The 24,729-nt window shown below is 43.2% G+C and overlaps 2 protein-coding genes across 2 annotated transcripts; one reads left to right on the forward strand and one right to left on the reverse strand.

Moving 5' to 3' along the window:
• The first annotated feature begins 2,069 nt into the window (after positions 1-2,069).
• On the forward strand, positions 2,070-3,779 carry ndufb2 (NADH:ubiquinone oxidoreductase subunit B2). Its single transcript, XM_076111600.1, has 3 exons — positions 2,070-2,269; positions 2,453-2,597; positions 2,940-3,779. The coding sequence occupies exons 1-3, from the start codon at positions 2,184-2,186 to the stop codon at positions 3,009-3,011; spliced, it is 303 nt and encodes a 100-aa protein (XP_075967715.1). The 5' UTR covers positions 2,070-2,183; the 3' UTR covers positions 3,012-3,779.
• A 97-nt stretch (positions 3,780-3,876) lies between these two features.
• Positions 3,877-22,847, reverse strand: kdm7aa (lysine (K)-specific demethylase 7Aa). Its single transcript, XM_076111599.1, has 19 exons — positions 22,734-22,847; positions 15,918-16,003; positions 15,343-15,460; positions 14,866-15,026; positions 12,298-12,439; positions 11,867-12,053; positions 11,608-11,770; positions 9,878-9,965; positions 9,659-9,765; positions 9,154-9,245; positions 8,867-8,953; positions 8,278-8,529; positions 8,025-8,146; positions 7,555-7,679; positions 7,349-7,443; positions 6,781-6,962; positions 6,304-6,683; positions 5,936-6,010; positions 3,877-5,845 (listed from the first exon to the last, which is right to left on the reverse strand). Exons 1-19 carry the CDS (start codon positions 22,829-22,831, stop codon positions 5,760-5,762), a joined length of 2,646 nt encoding a protein of 881 aa, XP_075967714.1. The 5' UTR covers positions 22,832-22,847; the 3' UTR covers positions 3,877-5,759.
• Between the last annotated feature and the right edge of the window lie 1,882 nt (positions 22,848-24,729).

A 24,729-nucleotide genomic window follows, 5' to 3' on the forward strand; every position in this document is an offset into this window, starting at 1 on the left:
GGCAGACCATACATAATAAAACATGCACACTAAAGCCTACATGTTTGATACATGCAAATATCTGGATAAACAATTTCACTTCAATCACTCAAGAAATCCCAAATCAAAGCATGTGTAAAATATGATGTATTTGTCTGTGTTATCAGCTGTCTAGTAGTTTCAATTTACAACCCTTTGGATTTATTTAACAACCATATCACTTCACATGAGCTCTGACATGTTTAACACACAACAAAATAATGATTCTAGCAATCTTCCCGACAGCTTTATTGTTGAGTGTAAATCGGTCAGTGTCAAATCTCCACAAATATGTCTGTAGAAATCCCTTTGACATCATTTGTTTGAGAGAGGATGTTCTCATCGTTTCCATTTATTGACCCCTCCCCCCACCCGAAACCGCATCCCCCCGCGCATGCGCATTCGTGAAGGACCGCTGCAAAACCCTGCAAATGCTGGTGCACGGGCGGCGAGGTTGTTTGAAATAAACTTGCGGGAGGACGGAGGTAAAGGTTGGGCCGCTCGAGCCACCGTCACCCGTTATCCTAACGGAAACGTTCGTAGACGAGGACGCAGCGATGAAACGAGTACTTTTTTCGGAGAGGATCACATTTATCCATGACCGTTGTGCCCATATCCGCGTTTTTGGTCTGAAGATGATCTGACCTCTCACTATGTTAAGATAATGACGCACATTTAATGGGAGGTTTAGAAACAAATGAAAATTTGTATTTTTTTTTGTTGAGAAATGGTTGGTTTCCGATGACATCATGTAGATAGTGTTTTGTGGGCGGGCTCTGAGCTGTGAGGGGAGAGGGGCGCAACCGGAGAGCATCGACGACCAGGCGCCATTAGGTAACAACTTACCGTGTGTGTATTTATATATGCGAAGAGGCTTCCCGGTGGGTAAAAGAGATGGGTCGACATAACGACTTGTGTTTTACACACGGAGTGGGACATTTCACAGTTTGCGTCTGGCGATAAAAACGACTTCCTGTCGTTAAACCAAATGTTTACCGTTGTGGACTGGAAACAAGATGGCGTCGAGGATTCCTTTCTTTAAGCGCACGCACGGGTCGAGGTCGCGCACTCTTGGGCGGCGGCACCACCACCGTGCGCGTTCTCGCCACAATGTTATTATTTCCTGTCTCACATCACGATAAATTGACGTTCTTGTTTAAATGCACTCTATTCTCTGTGTAACACAGTTACATAAGCACTTAATGTTCCTCCTCCACTTTTCACACTATAAGACGTCTTCCTCTTAAAGAGGATAAACGGTCATATACAACCGTAGAGCTCCCTTTACCCGCTTTGTTTTAGCTTTTGACCCCATCTAGTGGACCGTGCAGGCAAAACGGACGCATTAACTGGCTATGTTTTCCATTTCTATTAACGTAATGTATATTTGTTTGTATTATAACCAAGAGTTTTTTTGTGTACCTGCCCTTCAGTGTGAAGTTTTATTTAAATAAACAAGTGTTGAATACGAATCGATAAAACTTGATTTCTTCTGACAACTATGACCTCGGTAATATAAAAAGATTAACAAACGTTGTGACCCAATGGTAGCATAAAATAGAAAAGAGGTAAACAGTTCAGTGTTCCAACTGTGTCTAAATAAAATACAGAAAACAGTAACTATCAGCCAACTCAGTCAATGCATGTCATGTTTCAGAGGTGGAAGAAGTATTCAGGTACAATACCACACTGAAAGTACAAGTCATAATCCTACATGCAAAGCCATATTAAAGTAAAGGTATGTAAGTATTATCAGCAAAATTCAAGTAAAAGTCCTGCAGAAATAGTCCCCGTCAGTGTTTTACTATTATATATATATATATATATGATGTTTTTGGATTCATATTTCTGATGCATTAATGTGTATGTTAACATAAGAATATGTATACGTATACTATAATAAATAATTGACAGCAGAACTCAAAGAGAAAGTCCTGTCCCTTGGAGACCACACGGGGGCGCTGTAATGTTCAAGTTGTTAGCCAATCAGCCAATCAGCATAGAGAAACAACGGAAGTAGTCACTCTCTGTCCAATCACAGCCGTCGTTGTTGAGAGGTCGTTTATTGACAAGGGGAGAAGGTGACTCCTCGACGAACAGGGCAGTTCACGAAAATCTGAACAAATAACCAAAAATAAGACTGGTGTTTTGCTAAATTAGCAACCATGTCTTCTTTTGGGCGGGCGTTGGGAGTCCTTCGGACCGGAAGTCAGCTCCTCAGGCGCGGTACGCAAAGAATAACGACCAGAAAGTAAGTATTGTCAAGCCTGCTAGCATCTTTAGCTATAGAAAAACACTTGCTTACACAATGGTAAACTAGAAATATTTAAGTTCTTTAAACTTTGAACACCATCTTAAATGACAGTCTATATTACAAATGAACTAATTTCGCCGTAACAAGGATTTTAAATGAGTTTAAAAAAAAATGTTTTAGGGCTAGCGGTGGACCGCATATCGAGCCCCAGTACAGGCAATATCCTCAGATAACGAAGAAACAGAAGTTCGAGTCCGAGCTCCTGAGCGGTGCCATGTGGTTCTGGATCCTTTGGCACTGCTGGCACGACCCTGATGCAGTCCTGGTAAGTAAACGTGTACTAGTACACACTGTCTAGCCCTCCAGACACTCTACTGCAGGTGGATGCAGTGGGGGAAAGTAACTAAGTAACGTTACATGTTTTGAAGTAAGGCTATAACAGTGTGGGAAATGTATCTTAAAGCAAAAACTTTTTTGTCTGATGAACATAAAAAGCAGAGAGAAGGAAAGTAGCTAGAATCAGTCGAGGTAAACAGACTGTACTTGTAATGTGTGTACTGGTCCGAGTTGTTTATCTACAGTATGCCATACTGTACAAACCTGTCAGGTACAGAATCTATTAATTAAAAATGGAAATGTTAAATGAAGGTTCTTGCCTCTTCTGTAGGGTCACTTCCCCTGGCCTGACTCCTCTGCATGGACAGACGAGGAGCTTGGAATCCCAGCAGATGAGGAATGAGGTGATTTTCTCAGTTTCCTTTGCTTAAATGAACACTGGTACAGTAACCAATGAGGACAATCGTTTTTACTTCCATAATATGTAATCCAAATGTAGAGAAAAAGTTTGGTTCACTTTGCAAAACGGTTCCACTTTATCCAAGTAATATTTTATGATGCTGTAAAAAGGTTTATGTGCATGTCTTATCATTTATTATCAACATACAAGCCTGTGTTGTTTCAGCTCTCCTTAGATTAGGAATAGTTGACCAACAAATATATTTAACGTAATAGCAATTTCAACTTAATATAAATGCGATAAACACATTATGAAAGATTGCAATGTTGCACTCAGGGATATTTTTAGTTAATTGAAAGAAAACTGCACTTTTAAATGTAACCCTCTTTTGTTGGTGCATTTTGTGTTCAGTTCAAATACCTCCCTGTATAATTTAATAATCAATAGTACCACAAACTACAGCCTCCTAAACTATCATACAGTTGAATCAACACCTCCGAAACTAAACATTTTAAGTTTCATGAAGGAGGATTTGTGGCAGGACTCTAGTATTAGACTGCATTAGTTTAAGATAGGTGTACGTAATAAATTGGCAACAGAGTGTTTTTAGTTTTTTTTCCATTTTGTCAACTGCTGTAAACATCTTATCTTTTGTCTGTAGATCACCACGAGGGATTCAAGCTGCTGGATAAGTCTTTGTGGGAATCTTCAGGATATTCTGAAAGTCAGTGTTGTACATAGACTAATAAAACTATCTTTAAATATGTCAAACTGTTGTATTATTTATGTAAAACCACAGTATAATATGGTCTAAACTTTAACATCTACAGTTTGTTAGATCGGGCTTTACAAAAAGACATTAAGCATATTATTTCATTAGTTTTTTTTTTTTATTTACACGCAATTTTCGAATTGCAGAAACAAAATGCAATGCATTAACAGTGTCACAGTTAGCCAGTGTTTGTATATTTTAAATCTGGGGGGCGGAACACATAAGAACCAACGCACATAACACAAATGCCAAGAAAGCAAAAAGAGGGACAGATTGTGTACGATGAATACTACAGCTTATTACAAACCCTGCCTGCGGGCCAGCTCGTGTTTTCAATGACTTGACATGCAAAAAAGTTCAAAAGGTTAAAGTGTAGTGTAAGAAAAGAGGAGGAAATCAGTCTGGCAATATGATTAACGCTATTTCTTCAGTTGGTTCTTTGTGTTAGGATTACGTGAAACACCTCCAGGCCTGAATGACTGAGGTCATGTGCATTTAAAGTCAACCTGAGCAAAGCTTTCAAAGTCTCCTGGAATCTACTTGGCAACAGTAAGCCTGGGTGTAAAGTCTCCTAGAGTCCACCTAACACTGAGCTGAACGCGTGTTAAGAAGCAGTGGGGGACAACAGAAGTTGTAAAAGTTCACCTAAAGGTACAATGACTGACTGGCTTGTAATTACAACTTGAAAACAAAGAAACTCCAAAGCAGGAAGTGAATCTTTTAAAGTCTCGAGTGAGTGCTGAGAACATCGTGGCTGGTGGGTCAATCGAAGGTTATGTCCATGGCATCATTCCCTGAGTGAAGAACTGCGCACCCCGAGAGAAACATCGCACATCAGCACTGGGAAAAATCTCACTCATCCTATTTAAGTTCCCCGACGTTCCCTTCGACCACAGTGGCTCAGAATACTTGTGGGTTGCGTTTTTTTTGCTAAATGATAACTGGCACTAGTTGAAAAAGCTTCAGGTGTAAATATGGAAGTCGACGTTTCTCAACCTAACCTAGTTTCTATTCGCACGAAGCCCCAACACCTCTAGAGGAAACCAGAACACACGAGAATCAACACTATTCAACTGGGAGAAAAGGGTTGTGACAAAATAGAAGGTAAGAAAAGATTTGTAGATAAATTGCTACTCAACAGATGATCACATGAACTCTAAAACATCCACATTTACAAAAAGCATGTGTTAAAGATAAAAAGAGAAAATTAACCCTATAAAAGGAAGAAAAAAAACTCAATAGCTGAGGCTTTAGGATGAAAATATAATAAAATCATTATCTCTTTCAATTAATAAATACATCATTCAGAATCCATAAAAAATAACATTAAAAAACAAATAAATTAAGCAGGATATCACGCGACACACGTCATCCGTCGTCTTCGGGGTTTTTTTGGACCGAGCGACTGACTCGTAATTCCTATTTTAAACAAATTCTGAGAGGCAGCACTTTGAGCAGCTCAGAATCTCCCCTCTATCAAAACATAGTGCAGATTTGGAAGGACGCACCAAACTGCTGCCTCACTCTTTCCTCTCTCCTCAAAGTCATTATTGCTGGTGTGATTGAGATAAAGGGGGGTATCGGGGGAGGGAGGCGAGGGACAAACAATAAGCACCATGTAGAAAGTTCAGTTCACCGCGTCCTCCTTAGCACCTCGTTTCCAGATCCAGAGGAAAATAATAAAAAAAACTTGCAAAATACATACAGCTCCGTTTCATCTGCTCCTCCGTCCTGTTCAGTTTGTCACAGACAGCAATGAAGCAAGCATTAAGTATTTTTGTTGTCCGTTTGGTAGACCTCCTACATCTCATTTGTCCATTTAAAATGCCCGCAGGAGCTTCAGTCCACCTTTTCCCTGCAGCAGAACGTTTCACAACATGCTTGTCCCTCTGCTTCCTGTAGCTCCTTTCTGTTTTGTTCTTAGTGTGCTTGTGGTGAAGTCGTGCACTTGCTTTATTTAAAGTCCAATACCCTGTCTCCTAAGCATGCAGAGTGAGCGTGTTGTACGTGTCAAGATTCGTTCGGTTACGGTAGTCCTCAGGCAGTGCGTTCGTTTGTGTTTTTTCTGGAAACAAACACACCAAAGTTTATTTTTTCTCCCTTTTCCTTCCGCACGCATCATTTTTGAATAAGTTGAATTGTTACACAAACACACGATTGTTTCTGTTGAGTTTCAGGATCTTCCCCAGTCTCTGCTTGGCTGTGGCCATTCCTTTTTTGGGCCGCTTGCCTGAAAAACAAAAAGAAAGAAACCAAAAAGGTGGTCTACTAGTGCTGTAAATAAAGAATATTTGGTAATTGTTGAGTCTATACATCTATGAAATATTGAAAAAATGCTCATCACAATTAACTAAAGCACAAGACGACATATTAACAGTCCCAACCGCCGAAATATAGTTTACCCCGTTTACTATATTTAAAATTCATATTTTAGAAACGAAAATCTGTGAATGATGATAAGAAACTCTGCACATACATCATGCTGCACAGTCACAACAAGAAGTAAAAATCTGACTTCCAAACCTTTTGTGGCCTGATTGCTGATGGGTGGGGGGGGATTGGGGGCGTGCCTCTTGGACGGGTGCAGCGGTGGAGACATTGAGGGGTCACAGTACTGGTAGTCTGCCTCTGGGCTGCCGCCGTGGCTCCGGCTGAGGGGGCTGGGCAGCCCCCGATTGTCCCAGGCCTCGCTGCTGTTGCCCTGGCTGTCCATCGGGCTGTTGTCCCCCTGCAGTCGGTGCTGGGCCTCCTCCCTCTGCTCCAGCGGCGAGCACTGGCTGGAGTTGGACCACCAGGGCTCCTGGGACGAGGCCACCTTCTCCGGCTTGGAGGAGCACAGCAGACCGGCCATAGACAGCATCCCCTGAATGGCCTCTTCTGTGCTGGGTGAGGTAGGACGTTCTCTGCAAGAAGCAGAAAGGATTTGATTATTTACCGTAAAATAACACACGGCGGAGCCATGACGGGACCACATACAACATCTTTGACTGCGTTTCTCACCGTTTGTGTTTGTGCCTGAGTTTCTGGCCAGACGGGTCCAGCTCTATGGTGTGGCCTGAGCCTCTCTGCTGAGAGGAGCTCCTCTCCTCGTCATCCTCTTCCTCCTGGGAACTCCCTGAATCCTCGTCAGAAGAGGACGACGACGACGATGATGATGACGACGAGGACGATGACGCTTTACGCTACATTGGAAGAAATATTCATTAGAAAGGATGCATCAGTTATATCATGAAAAGGATGTCCTTAATTGTGGCCTTGCTTATATTGTGCCAGAGTGATTCATGCATTCCATGTGTTGTATTTGTATCTTTTAATCTGTTTGCGTCTGTGTTGCATGTTTTAAATGGTACCTAATAATGTAGTATTATTATGTACTATGTGACATTTTTAAACATAAATATCCTCTTCTCTTTTAACGCTTTTAAACAATTTCAATACCTTTTATTTTCAATTAAAGGTACGTAAACATTGTGCATTTACAGCAATGTAATTTTCCCGGTCCAGGTTAAATAAACCAATCAATGATTCATAATCAATAATAAATAAATACTGATTGCTCAGTATTTACCTCTGAGGGAGAGTCACTGTCTGAATCCGTGTCCGACACACTGGAGTGTCCGGAGACTTCTTCCCTGAGTTCAGTCTTCACCCTCTCCAGAACACCTGAGAAACACAGGAACACCGTGAGCTTAAGACACTGATGTTGACCCTACAATGCTAAAATATATGTTTAATAATAATGATTATTAATAATAACAGCCCCTGGTGACTTACTGAGGAGTGTGGGTTTGTCTTGACTGTCCTGTGTCCTCTCAGACTTCACACAACTCTTTGGCGGGCCAACAGATGACCGTTCACCCTCCGTCTTCACCGGGCTGCTGGCTGCTCGCCTCACATCTCTGCACACACAAAGATCCAAAAAATATGATTTCACCATAAAATATAAAGAATCTGAACTATAGAATGGAAAGAGTCACATCAGCAAAACTCTTTGTCTTTTAAAAACAACAACAATTGAAGTCCTCTGTTTTCATTTCCTGTTTCCTGTTATTTAAGGTTGTTATTGTTCTTTCTGACTCCAGTTTCAAGTATCATTTATACCAAGTTATCAAAAGCAGTTCTTTGAGTTTGTGCCCAAGACTTTCTCTGGAAGGATTTTATTGCACAGAATGAACGACCGCCGAGCTTTTACTTCTAAGAAGCACGAACATCGCTGTGTTGCCCAAAGAGAAGTGAGCTTTCACCTGATGATTCTGCCGTTGACCAGCATTAGCCGTAGGTGGTTGTCCTCTAAAGACTCCGCCGCTGCTGATGCAGTTGACACTTTGTTGAGCTTCCCACGGACCTTGGCACAGAAGGCAGCATCCTAAGTAGAGTAGATCAGCCTCAGTCAATAAACACAGACCACAACATCTTTTAGTCCACATGTTTAAACTAAAAGGAGCATCTACAACGTTTCTTTTCAAGTGCCACGGTCAGTAATCACTGCCTGCTCACCTCCTCCAGCGGTCCCACCTCCAGCCTCCTCAGCACCTCCCTGGTGTGCCGCTCTAAGATGTCCAGGTTGGAGGGCATTTTGGGGGCCTGCCGCTGCTGCTCCCTCAGCCGCCTGGCGGCCCTTCTCGCCTGCCGGGCCTGGCACAGCCTCTCCAGTGTGGCGCGGGTGGCCGGGCAGGCGTTTGATCCAGATGCTGCTCCACACCCGATTCCCTGAGATTTCACTGGCTTGCTACCACCGACTGGTTCCTCCTGATAATTCAAATAAAGCATAATGGAGTCACGTTTTGTACCAAAACTAGGAAGTAATTTACTGGTTCACAAGTTCACAAATTGCCTTCAAGAAAAATACAGCCCACATTTAAACGTAATTGTATTAGAATTTGCTAATTTAATGAGCTTGTGTGACGCATTTAATGACAACATTTCTTTTCTTCAGTGATCTAATTCCTTCACAGTGTGTGTGTGTGTGTGTGTGTACTTTGCATATTCCAGTTTATGTTTAAAACCAGAACCGTAGCTCCTCTCTGAGCCGACATCAACACCTGCATCAGGTTTAAAAAGGTCCAACCTTCTCCTATATCCTCACCTCCAGGTAGCGGATTTCCTTGGTCAGCTCTTTAATGAGATGGTTCGGCCTGATATGGTCTGGTACCTCACTGGTGGGCTCAGTCACCTGCAAAGCCACAGCAGACCACATTCAGACAGGAGAAGGGAACAGACAGAAGCCTGTTGTTGCCCACTGACACACATCCAGGAGATAAGAGCAAACAGTGGGGACGACTGCGGAACAATAACCATCTGGACTGTGGATATTCGAGGCAGAGTCAGGTGCAGCTATACGGAGATGATGATGACCGTGAGAACACTGCTCACCTCTCTTTTCAACCAGGTCCTCAGAGCAATGATTAAAGCCTTGACTCCCTCCACTAGGTGTGTTGGTGGCGGACAGTTGTCCTCTCGTAGCTCTGAGAGGAAAAAAAAAAGGTATTGAGCATTTCTTTACATTACTTCTTCAGTTGAAATGTGTCTTTAAAAAAAATCATTGTCAGAGTTGAAAACAGAGCCGTTTATGACAAACATGTTGGAGATACAAAGTACCCACAGGACAGCGAACAATACAGATTTGGAGCATGCATACACTGGTTATTATGCAAAATGGGACGATACAATACCTGAATGGTGTCTTTAACAATGGCTATTATTGTCCTTTTAATTCCATCACTTAGACCTCACATATATGAGGGGATGCTCCTACCAACCATTTGCTTTATCTGCCTCTATTATCCTGACAGGTCAGATACAACATACAGCTTTTACCTTACATCTAATATCACGTGTTCTCATCTCTGTGGTTTGTACATATTATCGTTTGACTCACCTTTTAGCGTTTCCAACAGGTTTTTAGCCACATACCAACAAATGGCCTCGAAGTACGGAAACTTAAAGAGGTCTGGGGTTTTCAGGCGACGCTCCATTTCATAACACCTACAAATCAACAGATGAAACACAAAATCGTGTTTAATGACAAAGCAAAGATGTATCTAGACTAAATTAAAATAATCAAGTCATTTTTTTGTGTGTTATCCGAGCCGTTTACCTGAGCTGCATGCCAATATTGAGGTTGTGAAGGAAGTTCCCTCCAAACGCCATGCAATCCTGAGAGGTGAGAACCGCATGGATCCAGCCTGTAGGGGGCGCCAGAGTACTGATGTTTACACAACTCGCCCACAGACCGACTCTCCATAACTTAAAGAGAAGGCGGCTAAACTGACACCTCAATAGTGGGCACTTGATCACATACGTACTCATGAGTGATCTGCATGAATATATGTAGATATTCACAGCACGTAAATGCCTGACTGTGCACTAAAGACCCATATGTGTACACACAAAAAAAAAAAAGAAAAAAAAAAAAAAAAAAAAACTTCTTACAAAAAAAGATAAGGTTGTCTATTGCAATGATGTGCTCCCACTCAGATAAACAGTGCTCCTTACACAACACAAAGTGAGAGAAAGCAGAGTCTGGGGGTGGGTGTAAGGCTGATAGACAGGCCTGATAATGCACCGGTTGACTGACCTACTGTGCTCTCTGACCCCCCACTTAATTCCCACCTCTCCACACCCTCTCTGCCCAAAAGCGCTCTTTTAAAATGCTGCTTGAGCCTGCTGAGAAAGCACGACTGGAAGAATGATTGAGGACATCCAGCCGTTGATGGGCTGAACGGAGCTTTGTCTGTCCGGCTGCACGGGGAGAGCATAGGAACTCCGTCGGCTTAAAGAAGTCCATTGAGAGACTGATGGATGGATAATAGTATGACTGGAGACATTAGCTTTACAAAGCATGTCATATTCACTTAGTGACACGAAACACAAACATCTTTTTAGTCTCGAAACGCAACTTCTAATTACCGACAGCAGCACTGCTAGTTAAAGGAACGTAAGAAGGAAAGCTGTGATCTACAGCGCCACCGCTTCTTTCATCATATTACAGAAGAGCACTGGTTTCTCTTCATTTTTCCATTGAAATTATGATCATTAAGAACTGTTTGGGTTGTTGCTCAGGAAGACATTCCTTCTCTGTTATTTTCCCTTGGCAATGATCGAGGACCTTGCAGAAGCCTGTATTTTCCTGGCAAGAGCCATGGGAAGCCCGATTATTTTTGACTTTTGAATGCACGTGAAAAGACAAACAAATCCCTACAACCTGTCAGCCGGGTTGGTGCAGACGGGATAGTCCTGCAACCACTACGATGATACGACATTCGTGACACATGTCCGAGTGTCTGACAGTTGTTGAGCTTGTAAATCACAAAGTAGGAGATCATCCAAGAAGACTAAGGGTGACCAACGCCATGATTCTGTGATGGTAGATTTGTGGTTTTATCATGAATTCAAATCATTTGGAAACACTTATGTGCATCAGGACTTTTCTCTAATTGATCCGACAGTCAAAGCAGTGATATCTGCAGTGAGCTGAGCTTGTATCCTACTCTGTGTACTTTGGCAGCTCATTTGAGTCCAATAAAAAGTTTACAACATAGCAATACAATAGTAAACCCGCACAATACAATCCAGGCACCTCACTAATACACAACCAAACCTCCCATTCTTAAAAACAATCATTGAAAAGCCTGTTTTTCAGCACCTGAACACCTTCTTGGCTGAAACAATCGTTGTGTTTTACAGTCAGGACTTCAACCACAGCACAGAGACGGCTCTTGTTTGAGGACATCCATTTGTACAAATGTCAGCACTGGAGCTCTTTCGGCTCTGATGATCAACAGTCACACAAAAACACTTCACACGAGCATAAACATCACCACAGACCTGTCGGGATGAGCAGGGTGGTTCCTCGGGGCACGACACACTTGTAGCACTTTTCCACTTTGTCCCCAAAGAACACTTCACTCTGATTGGGCGAGGAGCTCCATGCCTCATATAGTGCAAGGTTGGCGGGAGTGGGCTTGATCAAGTAGAAGATCTTCTCACCCTGCAGAGCAGATGAAGAGGAGTTAGATAGTCGGCACACTTTAAGGACACTTTGAGGGTGCGTGTGTTTGAGCATGGCAGCCGTGGTGACACTCACCCAGAGAACATGGTACCAGACAGAAGTGCCTCCGAAGTCTATGTGGAAATCTGTGTAGCTGTCCTTGACCCCCATAAGGCAGTACTTCTGGACAAAGGGCTTGGGGAAGAAGGAGTCGTCGGGCCAGTAGTTCTCTACCCAGGACATCTTCTGAGCCACGTCAGGAACCTCCACCAACTCAGACATCCTTAGTGGCAGAAACAACAAAAGGTAGGTTAGACTTTGAGAAAGTTGGTTGTCTTAATATTCTACAAACTAACATGTTTGACGTTAGAAAAAAAAAATACTCAAACAAAATCGATAAAGCCTCAACGTAACCTGCTAACAATGTTAATTTGCCACACAGCCAAAGCTAGTTTATATAAGCATGTCCTAAAGTGTGACATGACCGTCAGTGTTTATTAGGAAAATGTGTTTACTGGAACTCTTACTTGGTGTCAGAGAACTCCAGGCTGATGAGGTTGAGGACCTTCGGCCGATGCGGGTTGGTGTAATACTTGATAAACTCGCTGAGCTTCATCTTGCTGTCCGCCTGCCGTGCCACGTCTATCACATCGATGACTTTGTCGCCACCTAGATAGGAGATAGGTACCATTTAGTGCACATGATATCATATGGAGAAAGTACAGTAGTCAGTGACTCCTGAGGGGAAAAACATCTTCAACTTTTTTAAATTGGCTGCCGAGTGGGCGTGGGGTTCACTGGGGTCAGCAGCCTGCTGGCATCTCCGTGTGCTTTTAGAGATCAAGCCCTGAGGGAAACTGGCACCAATATGGCAGCACGGGGAGGGGTTGCACAGGGAGGCAAGCGAGACAATCTGTCAATCTGTCCGGACCACCGGTCCCCGGGGAGGAGTGGGTGGAGGTGAGAGGGCTGCTGTGTTCAAAGCATATATACGTGCGTGGGAGACCTCGAGCATAGAGGTAAAGACGCGTCTAGATGTGAGAAAGAGCGTGTGTGCATAGGCTTCATGTGGTGTGTTTAAGAGACAGACAACAGCTGCTTAAAAAAGGGAAAAAGAAGCTGAACGCAGCTAACAGTCGGAACGCTACAAATCACACTCGGGTGACACATGGGGCCGGAAGTAGGACCGGGGTGCAGTGTGTGTAGCGAGACAGCTGCTTGTTGTATTTCACCCACACCCCTCACCTTTTTTTTATTTTTTTTTATTACCCCTTCGCCTGTTCTTCCCCCCCCCCCTCACACACACTTGCACTCACATGCACCTCTGAAGGCCCAGCTGGCCAGCGTCTGATGACAGAGAACAGCTGGAGTGAGACAAAGCTGCCTGGAAACCACACAACGCCAAGCTCACAACCCCACCAGCAAGACAAATACCACAAACAACACAGCTCGAGACACACAGTAACGTTAAAGAGCTCATTAATTAAGGTAATCGTTGGAAATATGTCTTTGTCAACATGCTTGAGCTAGAAACTCATTCTTATTGCTTCCATTTAAAAGCAATTTAAGGTCATACATTTGGTATTAATCATCAATTTATACTGCAGTTTTCAGGTCTTTACTATCAATATAGCAGTGCACGGTTTATTATTGTTATTATCAAATATTGAAGGTGCATTAGTTTTCTTTCCTTATATTTTGTATAATAAACATGTTATATCTGTGACCTCAGCACTGCGTAATTCATCCACAAAGCGTTTCCGAGTCTAAGCTTATGGGAAAAAGTCAAAATGCTGTTTCTCAAGCGTTACCCAGCAGCATCTTCAAAGGTAGTTTTGTGATCCCCCAGATGTGTACTGTCTGCCTGGAATGATAAAGTATCTGCCCGGAGTCAAACCGATGCTTACATCCAGTATTTCTATAGAGAAACTCTTCATCAGCGGAAGTATGTTAAGTCAGCTGCAAAGACATTTGATCGTTGTGGGTCGACATCTGTTAAATCAATAAAGTACCGTAAAACATAGAACTTGCTGTTGTAATGTAGAAAAAAGTTTTTTTCCCACTTTACCTGCTGTGGTTTATGTCGGGAATGCTATTTGACAGAATCACAGCGTACTTATAGCCTCACTTACATATTTAACTTGCTATATTGTGTCATGTTACTCTATGTTTGGTTTATCTTATAAAATTATATATATAGAGACAGACAGACAGACACAAAGAGAGACAAACACAGAGAGAGACAGACAGAGACAAACACAGAGAGAGAGAGACAGAGAGAGACAAACAGAGAGAGACATACAGAGAGAGAGAGAGAGAGAGAGAGAGAGAGAGACAGACAGACAGAGGGGTAAGACATGCAACAAAGGTCTCCGGCCGTCTGAGTTACATAGTTTGTGTCTAAACCAGCATGTCCCAAACTTGACATCTTTTCACGATAACGTTTGTATTTAACCCTTCTGGGATCAATCAAAGTTGAGTCCATCATTAAGACTTCCACTGATCACTCATTGATGCTCTGCTACTCGGCCCGATCATTAGCTCATTGACTATGTTGACGACACAACCGTTTAGAGACCCTAGAAGACACACAGAAGACACCAGCGTTCACTCACATTGTCCCATTATCTCCAAACTGTAAGAAATGTAACCCGACACCCGGTCCCTGCTCACAACACCTGTGCCTTGGCTTAATGCTCAATAGGGAGAGAGAGAGATACAGTGAGACGGGGAGTCTGTAATCTGAACTTAATGATAAAAACACCAGCGGGCTTGTTAATGGGCTTGTAATAGGAGCCGGGAAGTGGCAGGACGCTTCGACAAGGAAGCGTAGTGTCAGAGAGAGGGTAGTGAAAGCTTAGCCATCACTCATTTAGAACTCATTCAGCCATCGCCTGATGCCCGATAAGTGGGTTAAAACCCCATGAACCTAGAAACCTGTTCTTATTGACACACAGATGGCGCCTGCTCAGCGATGGCCACTTAGCAGGCTGGCGTTGGTTGGTTTCATTAGCTTTTAAGCAGACCGAGGCTACCGTGCGCTCCCACATCCGTCCACGAAGGACAACCACGGGTTCTTTATGAAGTGTCCTTACCCACGTACTGCTCCACGTCTTTGACAGAGAATGTCGGGACTGGTAGTTTGAGTCCCAGGCCCTCCATCTCCGTGACCACGATGGGGTAGCTGAAGCCGTGTCTCTCCAGGTACCTGGTTGTCACATGCTCTCCCTTCATCTGCATCATGATCTCCTCACCACTGAAAACAAGATCATAACAAGTTCAGTAAACGCAGTCAGTCGTATCTTCAGAGCCTCCACATGTAGGTGCCATTACACTGCAGGCTACACTGCCTCCTCAAACACGTAGCTACACGTTACAGTTTCACAGCGACTTCGAAGACACCATGTGGAGACTGCAAGAACTGTGATGTGATCCATCTATGGCCCTGTGTTAAACCAGCTCTATGAGGACATCATTATCTAGTTCAACAGATGGGGAAACGAAGCATAACCCCTGGTGGTTGACAGGTCAAGTGATTTATAAGTATTACATGTGTCTAGATTGATATCTACCTGGCGAAGGTCCTGTTCTGGAGCTCCTTGACGAACACCGAGGTGCCAGCCTGCACCGGCTTCGATCCATCGTTTGGCTCCGTGTAGTCGTGCCTGTGGCCGTTGTTGCGCTTTTTCACTGCAACAAACGAGAGACATCCGAGGTTCACGGGGGTTGTTTCATGCTAATTTCATTATGCAGTTGTCCTGTTGAAGCTTGTTCTTTCAATAAAAGTGGTAAGTTACGTCATCCGCCATTTTTTGTAAAGGACATTAATTCACTACTCAGAGATGGGGCTGGAGGGGCTTGTCCAATCGAAGTGGAGGGCTTACAACACCATTCAATTAGCCTGTTAATGTCTGCCCTCTGGGCTGTCTGAGATTGACCCATCCCCCACCCAAACTTGAGTCACACTGCAGAGCGTCTCTTCTCCCCCCCGTGACCAGTCAAACTTACAAAGACAGGGGTGGGAGGGGAAAACTGAATGGAATCAGAGGGCAGTTTTGATGAATGGGTTACATGTTAGGGCTGAGGTAAGAAAACAGAAAAAGAAACATCACACAACAACACAAGAATGACAAACAGCAGTACTCACTCAGGGAGGGTCCGAGTACAACATCACAGTTGGGACAGTGGTAAACATCGATATCCACGGCATGATGCTCTTCTACCTGCACACAGCTGGAGATGGACAGGAGACGCAGTTAGAACAAGTTCATGCAACAAGTTTAAACACGATTCACGATCTACCCCACAAGCCTATCACATAGAATATATTTCAACTGCAGCATAGCTTCCTTGGTGTCAAAACTCCTGCCCATAAAACATGATTTGGAGTGTTGACTAACACTGTGGGGACCATTGATTTATTGTATCTGAACAAGACAAGTTGACATACAAGTTTATGCCAAACTGTCAAACATCGTGTGTGTGTTACCAGAGGAGATGTCAGGGGTCATAGTTTCAGGATAAACAAACTCTGTGATTGTACTGTTTGGGTCTGGAAAATAACCTTCACTCTGATCAATTTTCCAAACAAATGTTCTACAACTGCAGCCTCACTGGAGACGGGAGCAGGAAACCTGAAGCACATTTCAAAGCCTTTGAACAACAATCATGCAACGGCACTAGCATGGTGCAGGCCCTGGTTTAATGCCACGCCCCCTTGCAAATGCAGTCATAATAATCTCAATTACACGTATTTTCAAAATCCCTCAGCAGCTACCAGGCTTGCAGTAACCATCTTGGAATAAACGTGAACACTCCCAAGTTGGATTAATGGGAGGTTCACCCCGTTCTTCCGTCATTATGTGGCCGCAGAATTGGGTCAAACCCTTGGCTGAGCATCAACTGCTTGCACGGATAGTGAGGTTTGTTGTGGCTCTGCGTTTTTTTCTCTCCCATGAATCTGCAACAGCGTCACTAATACTGCTACCCCCGACTATCCCGCAGCAGCCAAACCACAGGCACCAACACACATGGAATTCCTCTGTCGCATACCAGAGCCCCATACCAGAGCAACAGCAACCAAGTTGCCATTCAGCCTGAATGGACACCAGGGGCTATTTAGAGTTAGAAAAACTGCATGTTTCTGTGACTCGAGCATGTGCACAGGTGACTTTTATGGTTAAGTGATGTGAAGGAGAGGTCACACACATACAAAGGACCCTCTGTGCTTAACAGGCCACCATAATGCTTGTCATTTTATTGATGAAAATTAATAAAACGTGTTCTACGGGATCATAGTGTATGTCCCCACATGACCTGGAGATAGACGTTTCTCATGCTCTTCATGCAATCCATGGACGTGTGTTTACTTGCTCAGACACTTATTGGTGTGTTCATATCCGTGCACAAACATCAACACAATAAAAACGTTGGATGTTTGGATGGACTACATGTAGTTTAGAAAATCTGATTAGAAGCAAGTTAAGAGCATCCAGTGCATTCATAATGGTTAGTTACTACTAGCACAATCAGACCAAGCTACCGTCTTAATCTGACATTATATTTTTAATTATTTCACTTCCATTGCTTGATTTTAACTCGGCTAATTAAGAAACATGATGCTAAGCACCATTAGCACTGCGATGGCTGACCCTAAGAAGTAAACAAACCATATGCAGCCATAACAAAACTGCAAGCACACGGACATGAAAGTTAAAATGTGTCATCTTCAAACCATCTTCGAGCCAGTGAAGCTTCAGTTTGACAGCTAGCATAGTGGCATAGGTTGTAAATGATTGATTTGTGGTGGATATATTGTCTGTTTTGGAAAGGTGAACGCCTGCAGGAGGGACAGAGCAGACACCAGCCTTCCATCCGCTTTGATCTACAAGACATTGCAGGAAACTGTGTAAAAGGAAATAAAGCCGAGGGGCCATTAACTCAACAGGAAGTGGTGAGATTGTGTGAATGCTGGCCCCATTCACCCCGGTGCACTAACAGGATATCAACAGTAGCTGCCTCGCTCCATTTTACCACATGTAACCTGCTGCTGTCATTGGCTGCACTGCAAAAACTGTGTTTGTCATGCTGACAATTATATATAATTATATATATTGTATTTGCCATTAAGTGGGCTTTTAAGTTGGATTTTTCACAAGTTATTTCTTGCCTCCAACATCCATAGAAAGAAAAGTAGGAAATGGCAAAAAGTACTGCTGCTCCTGCACGTGAGCAAGCGGATGACCAACAATAACAGTGCTTGGCTGCAGTGTTAAGCCTCGCTCATGTACCAGGAATCTTGGTTCACATGTGGCCGTTCGCTGGAGGAACGCATGAGTCACAGCTCGCTGCCTCCGGCCCACGTCGGGCTCAGCCGAGGTGACCTCGTTGTCCTCATCTCACTCGGTACTTTCCTTTATGTAATACCACAGTGGGAAATCAGGGCACTGTGCCACATACAATGGCTTGACTCAGCTAACGTGTCAACCTGTTATGATTAATGCATAACAAGGCGCTGAAGCTGGTGAAACTGTGTAGACCTGGAGATAGAGAAGGTAAAAAGAGGGGGGAGGAAACTCAACTGAAAGGGGAAAGAGGGCCAAGTATTTCCTGCCTTGCTCAGGCTTGATGATGTATTGCATCACTGCGAAGTGTGCAAACAGTTCTTGCGCCAACGTGAACCTCATTCCTCAGTTACTCGGAAAGCAATCGTGGCGAGGATCAGATTGGAGGCAACTGAACGTCTAAATCTTTAATGACATTATCACATGTACTGCACGACAACAAGAGCACATTGTGGTCGAGGGTGACACAGAGTACAGTAGCCAATATGTCTCACAAAGATAAAAACCTCGCCAGACTGGAGACAGGAGGGTTATTCTGTGACGGCATTGCAGCAGATTACCAAGCAAAACATCCCTTCCTGAATAAGAGGAGATGTGCGTACTTGGCTAAACCCCTGCCATCAACAGCACCTCTCCCACCACTTCCTCTCATCAAGGGCCTCCTTCCTGTGTGACTGAGAAGGCTTATTCATTAGTGCACGCACTGTGAGGGGTTCATTGTCCTGCATGATCAGTGCAGAAACACAAAAGCCTGGAGGCGGGCGTCTCCATTATTTTCAGCTCTAAATAACCGCTCTACATGGGGCGGCAACACGCCTACATTAGGGAACTGGCAGATCCCTAATGGATGGGTGGTAGAGACAGAGATAGAGAGGAGATGAGGGCAGTTAAACACACCTGGCTTTCTTTATCTGCCCCGGAGGAGCACCTGACTCCTCCGGCTCTTTTCCAAATGCACTCAACCGGAGCTTACATAAACAGCGCTGGACTTGGATGGCAGCAAGAGCCACTGAGCCCTGACAGATGGATAGGGATCTGTCATTTTGGCTGTACTGGTTAAATCATTTCAGCTCGCTGTGCGTAAAAGTGACCCGACATCCCCGCAGTGGTTACAGCTTGAAAGAGACCTCTCTGTAGTCAGCTGGTAAACAACAAAAGAGGATCACTTTGTTGTTTATGGGGCGGCAGGGAGCCTCGGGGAGGTTTAACAACTTAATCGTTTTGGGTGCAGGTTAGAGTTGCGCTGAGGCTCTGAGCACTGAGGCTCTACTTTCACACGTCTTCAACATGGTTGTCTTAAGGGCCTCAGTTCCCCAGTAAAACCTACAAAGTCATCAGTCTGTTGTGACTGTCTGCTGCTGCCGTCTACATTATATTTCAGACGGTTGTCACAGTTTTTCAACATGGCACAGAGAGATCCAAATCCACACCCAAACTAAGTTGAATGCCATCTATAAAGTGCTTACTTTAATATCATAATTCAATCTGACTGCCAATCAATACACAAGGCTGTTGACCCCCTAATCAACATTGATCAAGCTGGATGTAACGCAGTTTACCTCCCCCCAGAGTCAGCCTGGCTAATGAACGTAAACATAGCTTTTAACAGGAGCTGTGAGGCAGCTCTTTATTTTGGCCAATTAACTAATCAGACATCTAAACAGATGATCTGAAACATTTCTTTCATGGACAACAGCGGTAAGAAAAGAAGAAGAATCCTTCCCCTCGTTCACCCATCCACTTAGCGTAAACACTAAAAAGGCACTCTGTAGAGGCTATCCATCTCTCTTTAGTGTGCTCACAATCTGTGCGACATTGACGGATCGTGCATTGAACTTGGCGAGCCGGAGCGCCCATCAATCACTCCCTCTGTCCCATTGAGCCCCGCTAGTCTATCATCACCCCCACCGTTTGTGCCTAAACCAGACGGGCCTGACTGGAGTGGCTGACACCTACACCGGGGTAAACCCTGTGATCCGACGTGACCCAGTGAGGGTTTCCAGCGAGCCAACATCCACAGTGTTGACGTAAATTGGCATCTTGGAAGCACTGGAAACAGTCCATTTACAAAAGCAGGCCTTGTAATTAGGTGAGGCTCTAAATGGTAAATACCAGGGTTCAAACTAACATTTGTAATCTAAACCATAGGCTCTGGTAGTGGGTTTCTGTCCCTAAAGGAGTACTTGAGGGCAATGGTACTCAACCTATGATGAATCTGGGTCGCAAGAGGATTGAGAGGATAGAATATAAAGTATATATATTCATGATTAATCTACACAAACTTATTTTTATTTTTGACTTTTTTTTATTTTTTTTTAAATCGTGGATAGTTTTATAGCTTCTAAAGATTAGAGGTAAATCAGTGTTTGGTTGACCAGTTTCATGATTCATCGACGTATCAAACCTGTGTCACATAAACTTGTATAACAATGTATCCCACTTTTAAATTGTACGTCATAAAAGTCTTATTTGTGGGTCCCTGATCGACCAGGGAAATGTATCTGTATATATTGTGAGTTAGGACTAGACTCAGGGGCCATGTGTTTCAATACAAGAGGCTACATATGCAAGCAATTAAAACCACCGTATCAACACGTGATCTCTTTGCTTTCCAGTTCACCTCACCAATCACTACTCCAACACAGAAGAACCACAAAGTGTCGTTCTAATAATGCCCACGTCCTCATCCGGTTAAAGTCTCAAGCTGTACTGTGTACCGAGACACAGATGATGTAAAACAGGCATCGAGACAAAGTCCCCCACACAAACACAGCTAGCAAACTGACAACCAGGCACCGGGAGGTTGAGCTTTCCACTCCATCGGCGTGCCATCGTCCACAGCCAGAGAATATCCCCTTCCTTCTGGCCAGCCTCGTGGGAAAGAGACAGGAAATGTGGCTGGTTTTGGAGCTCTGCTCTGTCTGTGTGTGTGTGTATTTGCTGATTAGTCATCAATGGGGGAAGCTCCAACATTTGTTCCTTTTCTTGTTGGCATATGACACACAGCCAGCCAGTCTTGATTCACCACAAATTCTGGCTGCCAAGTTTTTTGGCAGAGCACTTAATGTGGTTACGCAACGGCTTCCGTCATTCCAACACGAGCAAAAAACAGATTATTGTATTCATAAACAGTTGCTGTGGAGATACGCCCACACAGGCTGATTCAAGGGACTGAAGAACGGGGTACGTTGACGGCATTGCAGCGTGAAAGTTAAACATCAGCTCTTTCTGGTTCTGGTCTGACACGTTATTTGACAACAATAATGTTCCATACAGTACAATAAAATCTTGTTATCTTCCTTCTCTCTCAATCAGAACAATTAACAGTCACCTAAGCAGGCTTCATAGTGCTCGATGGTGTTAAACCTGATCATTCAATTTAAATTACAATCAACTAGGTCACTGTCACCCCCAAACCAGTACAGAATGATCTTGACCCCACAGCGAAAGGGTGTTCATCACCGTAACAGGTGTGGACTAGAACATGCGTAACTGTAATCTGACGTTGTATTATGCAATACATGCTCAGACACAAAAAAAAGGCATTATTACACAACAACAAAGTACTCATTATGATTTCGACAGCCACCGCCAACCCACCCACACACACACACACGAATCATAAAAGGTATCTGCAACACCACTGGTCCACTTATGTAGTAAGGATAGGACATTACAAAACAAGAAAATAGGACAAAACAAGAGCATAAGCAGCCCAGGGACATGCGTCTGTCTGGTACCTTTAAATAGTCCCCCTGTTCACCACTAGGGGTCCCCTACCATGTGCCTCCTCTGCCTCAAAGGGGGATTTAAATTTCTCAAACTGTCAATCACAAAGCCCCGACCATAACAAGCTCCTTGTTCTCAACCGTGTGCTTTCTTAAAAGTAAACCACCAAAAACACATCAAAATAACAAAGAAAAAAAAGGTCAAACTGCATACACATCTCTAAATTGGTATATATTAAAATATAAAGTTAACTTGTCAGATATAACAATAACCTATAGATGTAGTCCAAACAAAATAGAAGTTGTTTGGGGAATGTAGCTCATGTAAATTAGGTTTTAAGTAACGTTACATTTGAGATGTGTGTGGCTGCCATTACCTCGAGTGACCTATCGTTAACTTAAGCCAGTTTGCGATTTATAAGCCACAAACTAGTTCAACGTTAACTGGATTGTAATCCCCTAAAATCAACATTAAACATCTGAAGTGACTACAAAGATGTGGTAAACATGCAGCCTTTCTATGTCACGATGACTGACACCGCTCTCCTGATAGATCGACATACTAGTAGATAAAAACTATTTTTTATGGGCTCCATTTGCGTCAATAACGTTTATTATCAACATAATTACATACACTATATACACGCCATGTGTTTGTAGTCTAATTGGCAGGAAAACAGACTAATTTCAAGCCGATTTCAGAGAGAGAAACCTTACTTTCTTTCTCAAAAGTCGTGTCAATAGACGGTTTAAAACCCACCGCTAGCGTTAGCATGCTAAATGAGCTTCCAGTCAACACCACTCAGAGAACCGTCGCCTTTCTTCAATAAACTCTCCGTGTTTGTCGCTTCTAACGAGCCGCGTGCCTTAAATGCATTATAACCCACGTACCTGCCGTGGAACCAGTCTTTACAGATGTCGCACTCGATCATAAACCGGCTAACATCATAGGGCTGCCGGCAGACACAGTACAGCGGGGCCGCCGCCATCTTCCTTCTGTCCCCAAACAACGCAGGAATGAAGCGGGGCGGGGCTTTAACCCACGGTCCGGAAACAACCCGAGTTTACCCGAGTGTGCACGGGGTCCTCCATTCTAGGCGATCCCACGTCTGACGTCAGTTTCCAAATTATTCATTTCCATTTGGTTGTGGGCACACCAACAATAGACACAAACTTTTTTTTTTTACCAACAAAGGAATAACATAATTATACTGTTTTGGGAATTTTGTCAATGTTACAATCTGAGATTTATGTTCAACAAAATCAGATTTTTTTAGACTAAGTGAAGGAAAATGGTGAGCCTGTTTCACTATATATTGTTCATAGTAGCCTATATTATTATTTAAATTAGCATTGTGTTAAATATATTTCTAGAAAGTTACTTTTTATACATTTTAGTGGATGTATTAATTTAATCATAACTAATGCAGGAGGACCCTCCAGGAACTTTATCTTAAATTGTAACACCCAACATCTTCATACAAAATAGGCCAATATGACTAATATGCATGAATGGATATGGATTGACGCACAGGCATTTAAAAGCAATTGACTTATCTGGTTAAATATAGGTAAATCATAATAATAATAATAATACAATTTTACGAGGCCATTAAAAGCAATGTCTTAAATATTGACATTTTAACTCAATATTGCTGTGACTTCAATCAAGGAGATGAACAAAAATACATCACAGGATATGTTATTAGGCCATGTGCAAAAAATGTTTTAGCTGACTGAAACTACAGCGTCAAGTACATTCTTCCAAATGTGCAGCATCAGCATTTAACTCATCAGTAACCTAAAAGAGCAGCTGATGTGATGCAAAGAAAAAAAAAATAAGCACAATTGTGTCACCCAATCCAAAACTGCTCCATCGGCAGAATATTTGCACAGTTGCAGAGTTTGCCTTCGTTGTGTTCTCACACCTCTCAACAAAGAGCGAGTCGCTCTGATAATATTCCTATCTATGGCAGACATAACGGAATAGCATTACCAAAACACAATATCCACCCCTGGTATGTCTCCATGGAGCGTGTCTGACATGCCCTACGTGCTTGTGTGGTGAATAGCAATGGGACCACCGACCCACAGCTTGATCTGTGAGCTGACAGCACCCATCCCCCAACACGCCCATCTGTGCTGCTCTGCATAGGCAAGCAGGCCTGGTGCATGCAGAGACGCACGTGCACTCGCTGCACAGAAGACACATGTGATTCAACCATTTCATCTGCAGATCTGAATTGTTTTTTTGATTTTTTCTTTGGTGCATTCTCAGCCTGCACCAAGATGTAAACGTCTCCTCCTTTGTGCTCAGGGGGATAATACCGTTGCAGCATGCACCAGTTGGTCGTAGTAGATCATTATCACAATAGGGTTTTTCTCTCTCGTCAGTGCGAGCAGTGCAACTTCATGTCTGGTGTGCAGATCCACCACATGTCTGTAAACACTCCTCCTGGAAGTTAATTATCCCTCGTAAGTGGAGGTCAGTGCCTCTTAAGGTGCGTTAGTGTGACTGCTGATGAATGGACAAAGTCAACTTCTCCAGTTATCAGTGCTTTACTACCACTAGTACTACATTATTTGATTGATTTATGAACCAATGTCATAAAATATAATACCACGTTGCACACGACAAAGTGTAGTACATATAAAACTACATGTCAAAATATGGAAAGTGAAACTAATCTGTAAATAATCTGAACAAAACGTTGCTACGGTTGTTTTGGGTTTCTCTTCAACCAAAGACTATAAATATACATCTTGAAAAGTAAAAAACAAACCCCCTTCTTGTCTGCCTTTATTCATACTAATCAGTAAAGTTGTTTCAAAACTGAGCTGCTAACCAAAACCATCTGACTGCATTAAATAAACTGCAAATTTGAAA

The sequence above is a fragment of the Anarhichas minor genome, unplaced genomic scaffold, assembly GCF_050575085.1.
Source record: "Anarhichas minor isolate MPS153535 unplaced genomic scaffold, ASM5057508v1 ptg000045l, whole genome shotgun sequence".
Taxonomy (NCBI): domain Eukaryota; kingdom Metazoa; phylum Chordata; class Actinopteri; order Perciformes; family Anarhichadidae; genus Anarhichas; species Anarhichas minor.

Excerpts from the sequence above, each read along its gene's own strand:
- ndufb2 (XM_076111600.1), top strand. The coding sequence starts at position 2,184 with ATGTCTTCTTTTGGGCGGGCGTTGGGAGTCCTTCGGACCGGAAGTCAG. Across the intron at positions 2,270-2,452 it reads CAAAGAATAACGACCAGAAA|GGCTAGCGGTGGACCGCATA; the intron begins GTAAGTATTGTC and ends AAAATGTTTTAG. Across the intron at positions 2,598-2,939 it reads ACGACCCTGATGCAGTCCTG|GGTCACTTCCCCTGGCCTGA; the intron begins GTAAGTAAACGT and ends CCTCTTCTGTAG.
- kdm7aa (XM_076111599.1), bottom strand. The coding sequence starts at position 22,831 with ATGGCGGCGGCCCCGCTGTACTGTGTCTGCCGGCAGCCCTATGATGTT. Across the intron at positions 8,530-8,866 it reads AGGAAATCCGCTACCTGGAG|GAGGAACCAGTCGGTGGTAG; the intron begins GTGAGGATATAG and ends TTGAATTATCAG. Across the intron at positions 6,963-7,348 it reads ACAGTGACTCTCCCTCAGAG|CGTAAAGCGTCATCGTCCTC; the intron begins GTAAATACTGAG and ends CTTCCAATGTAG.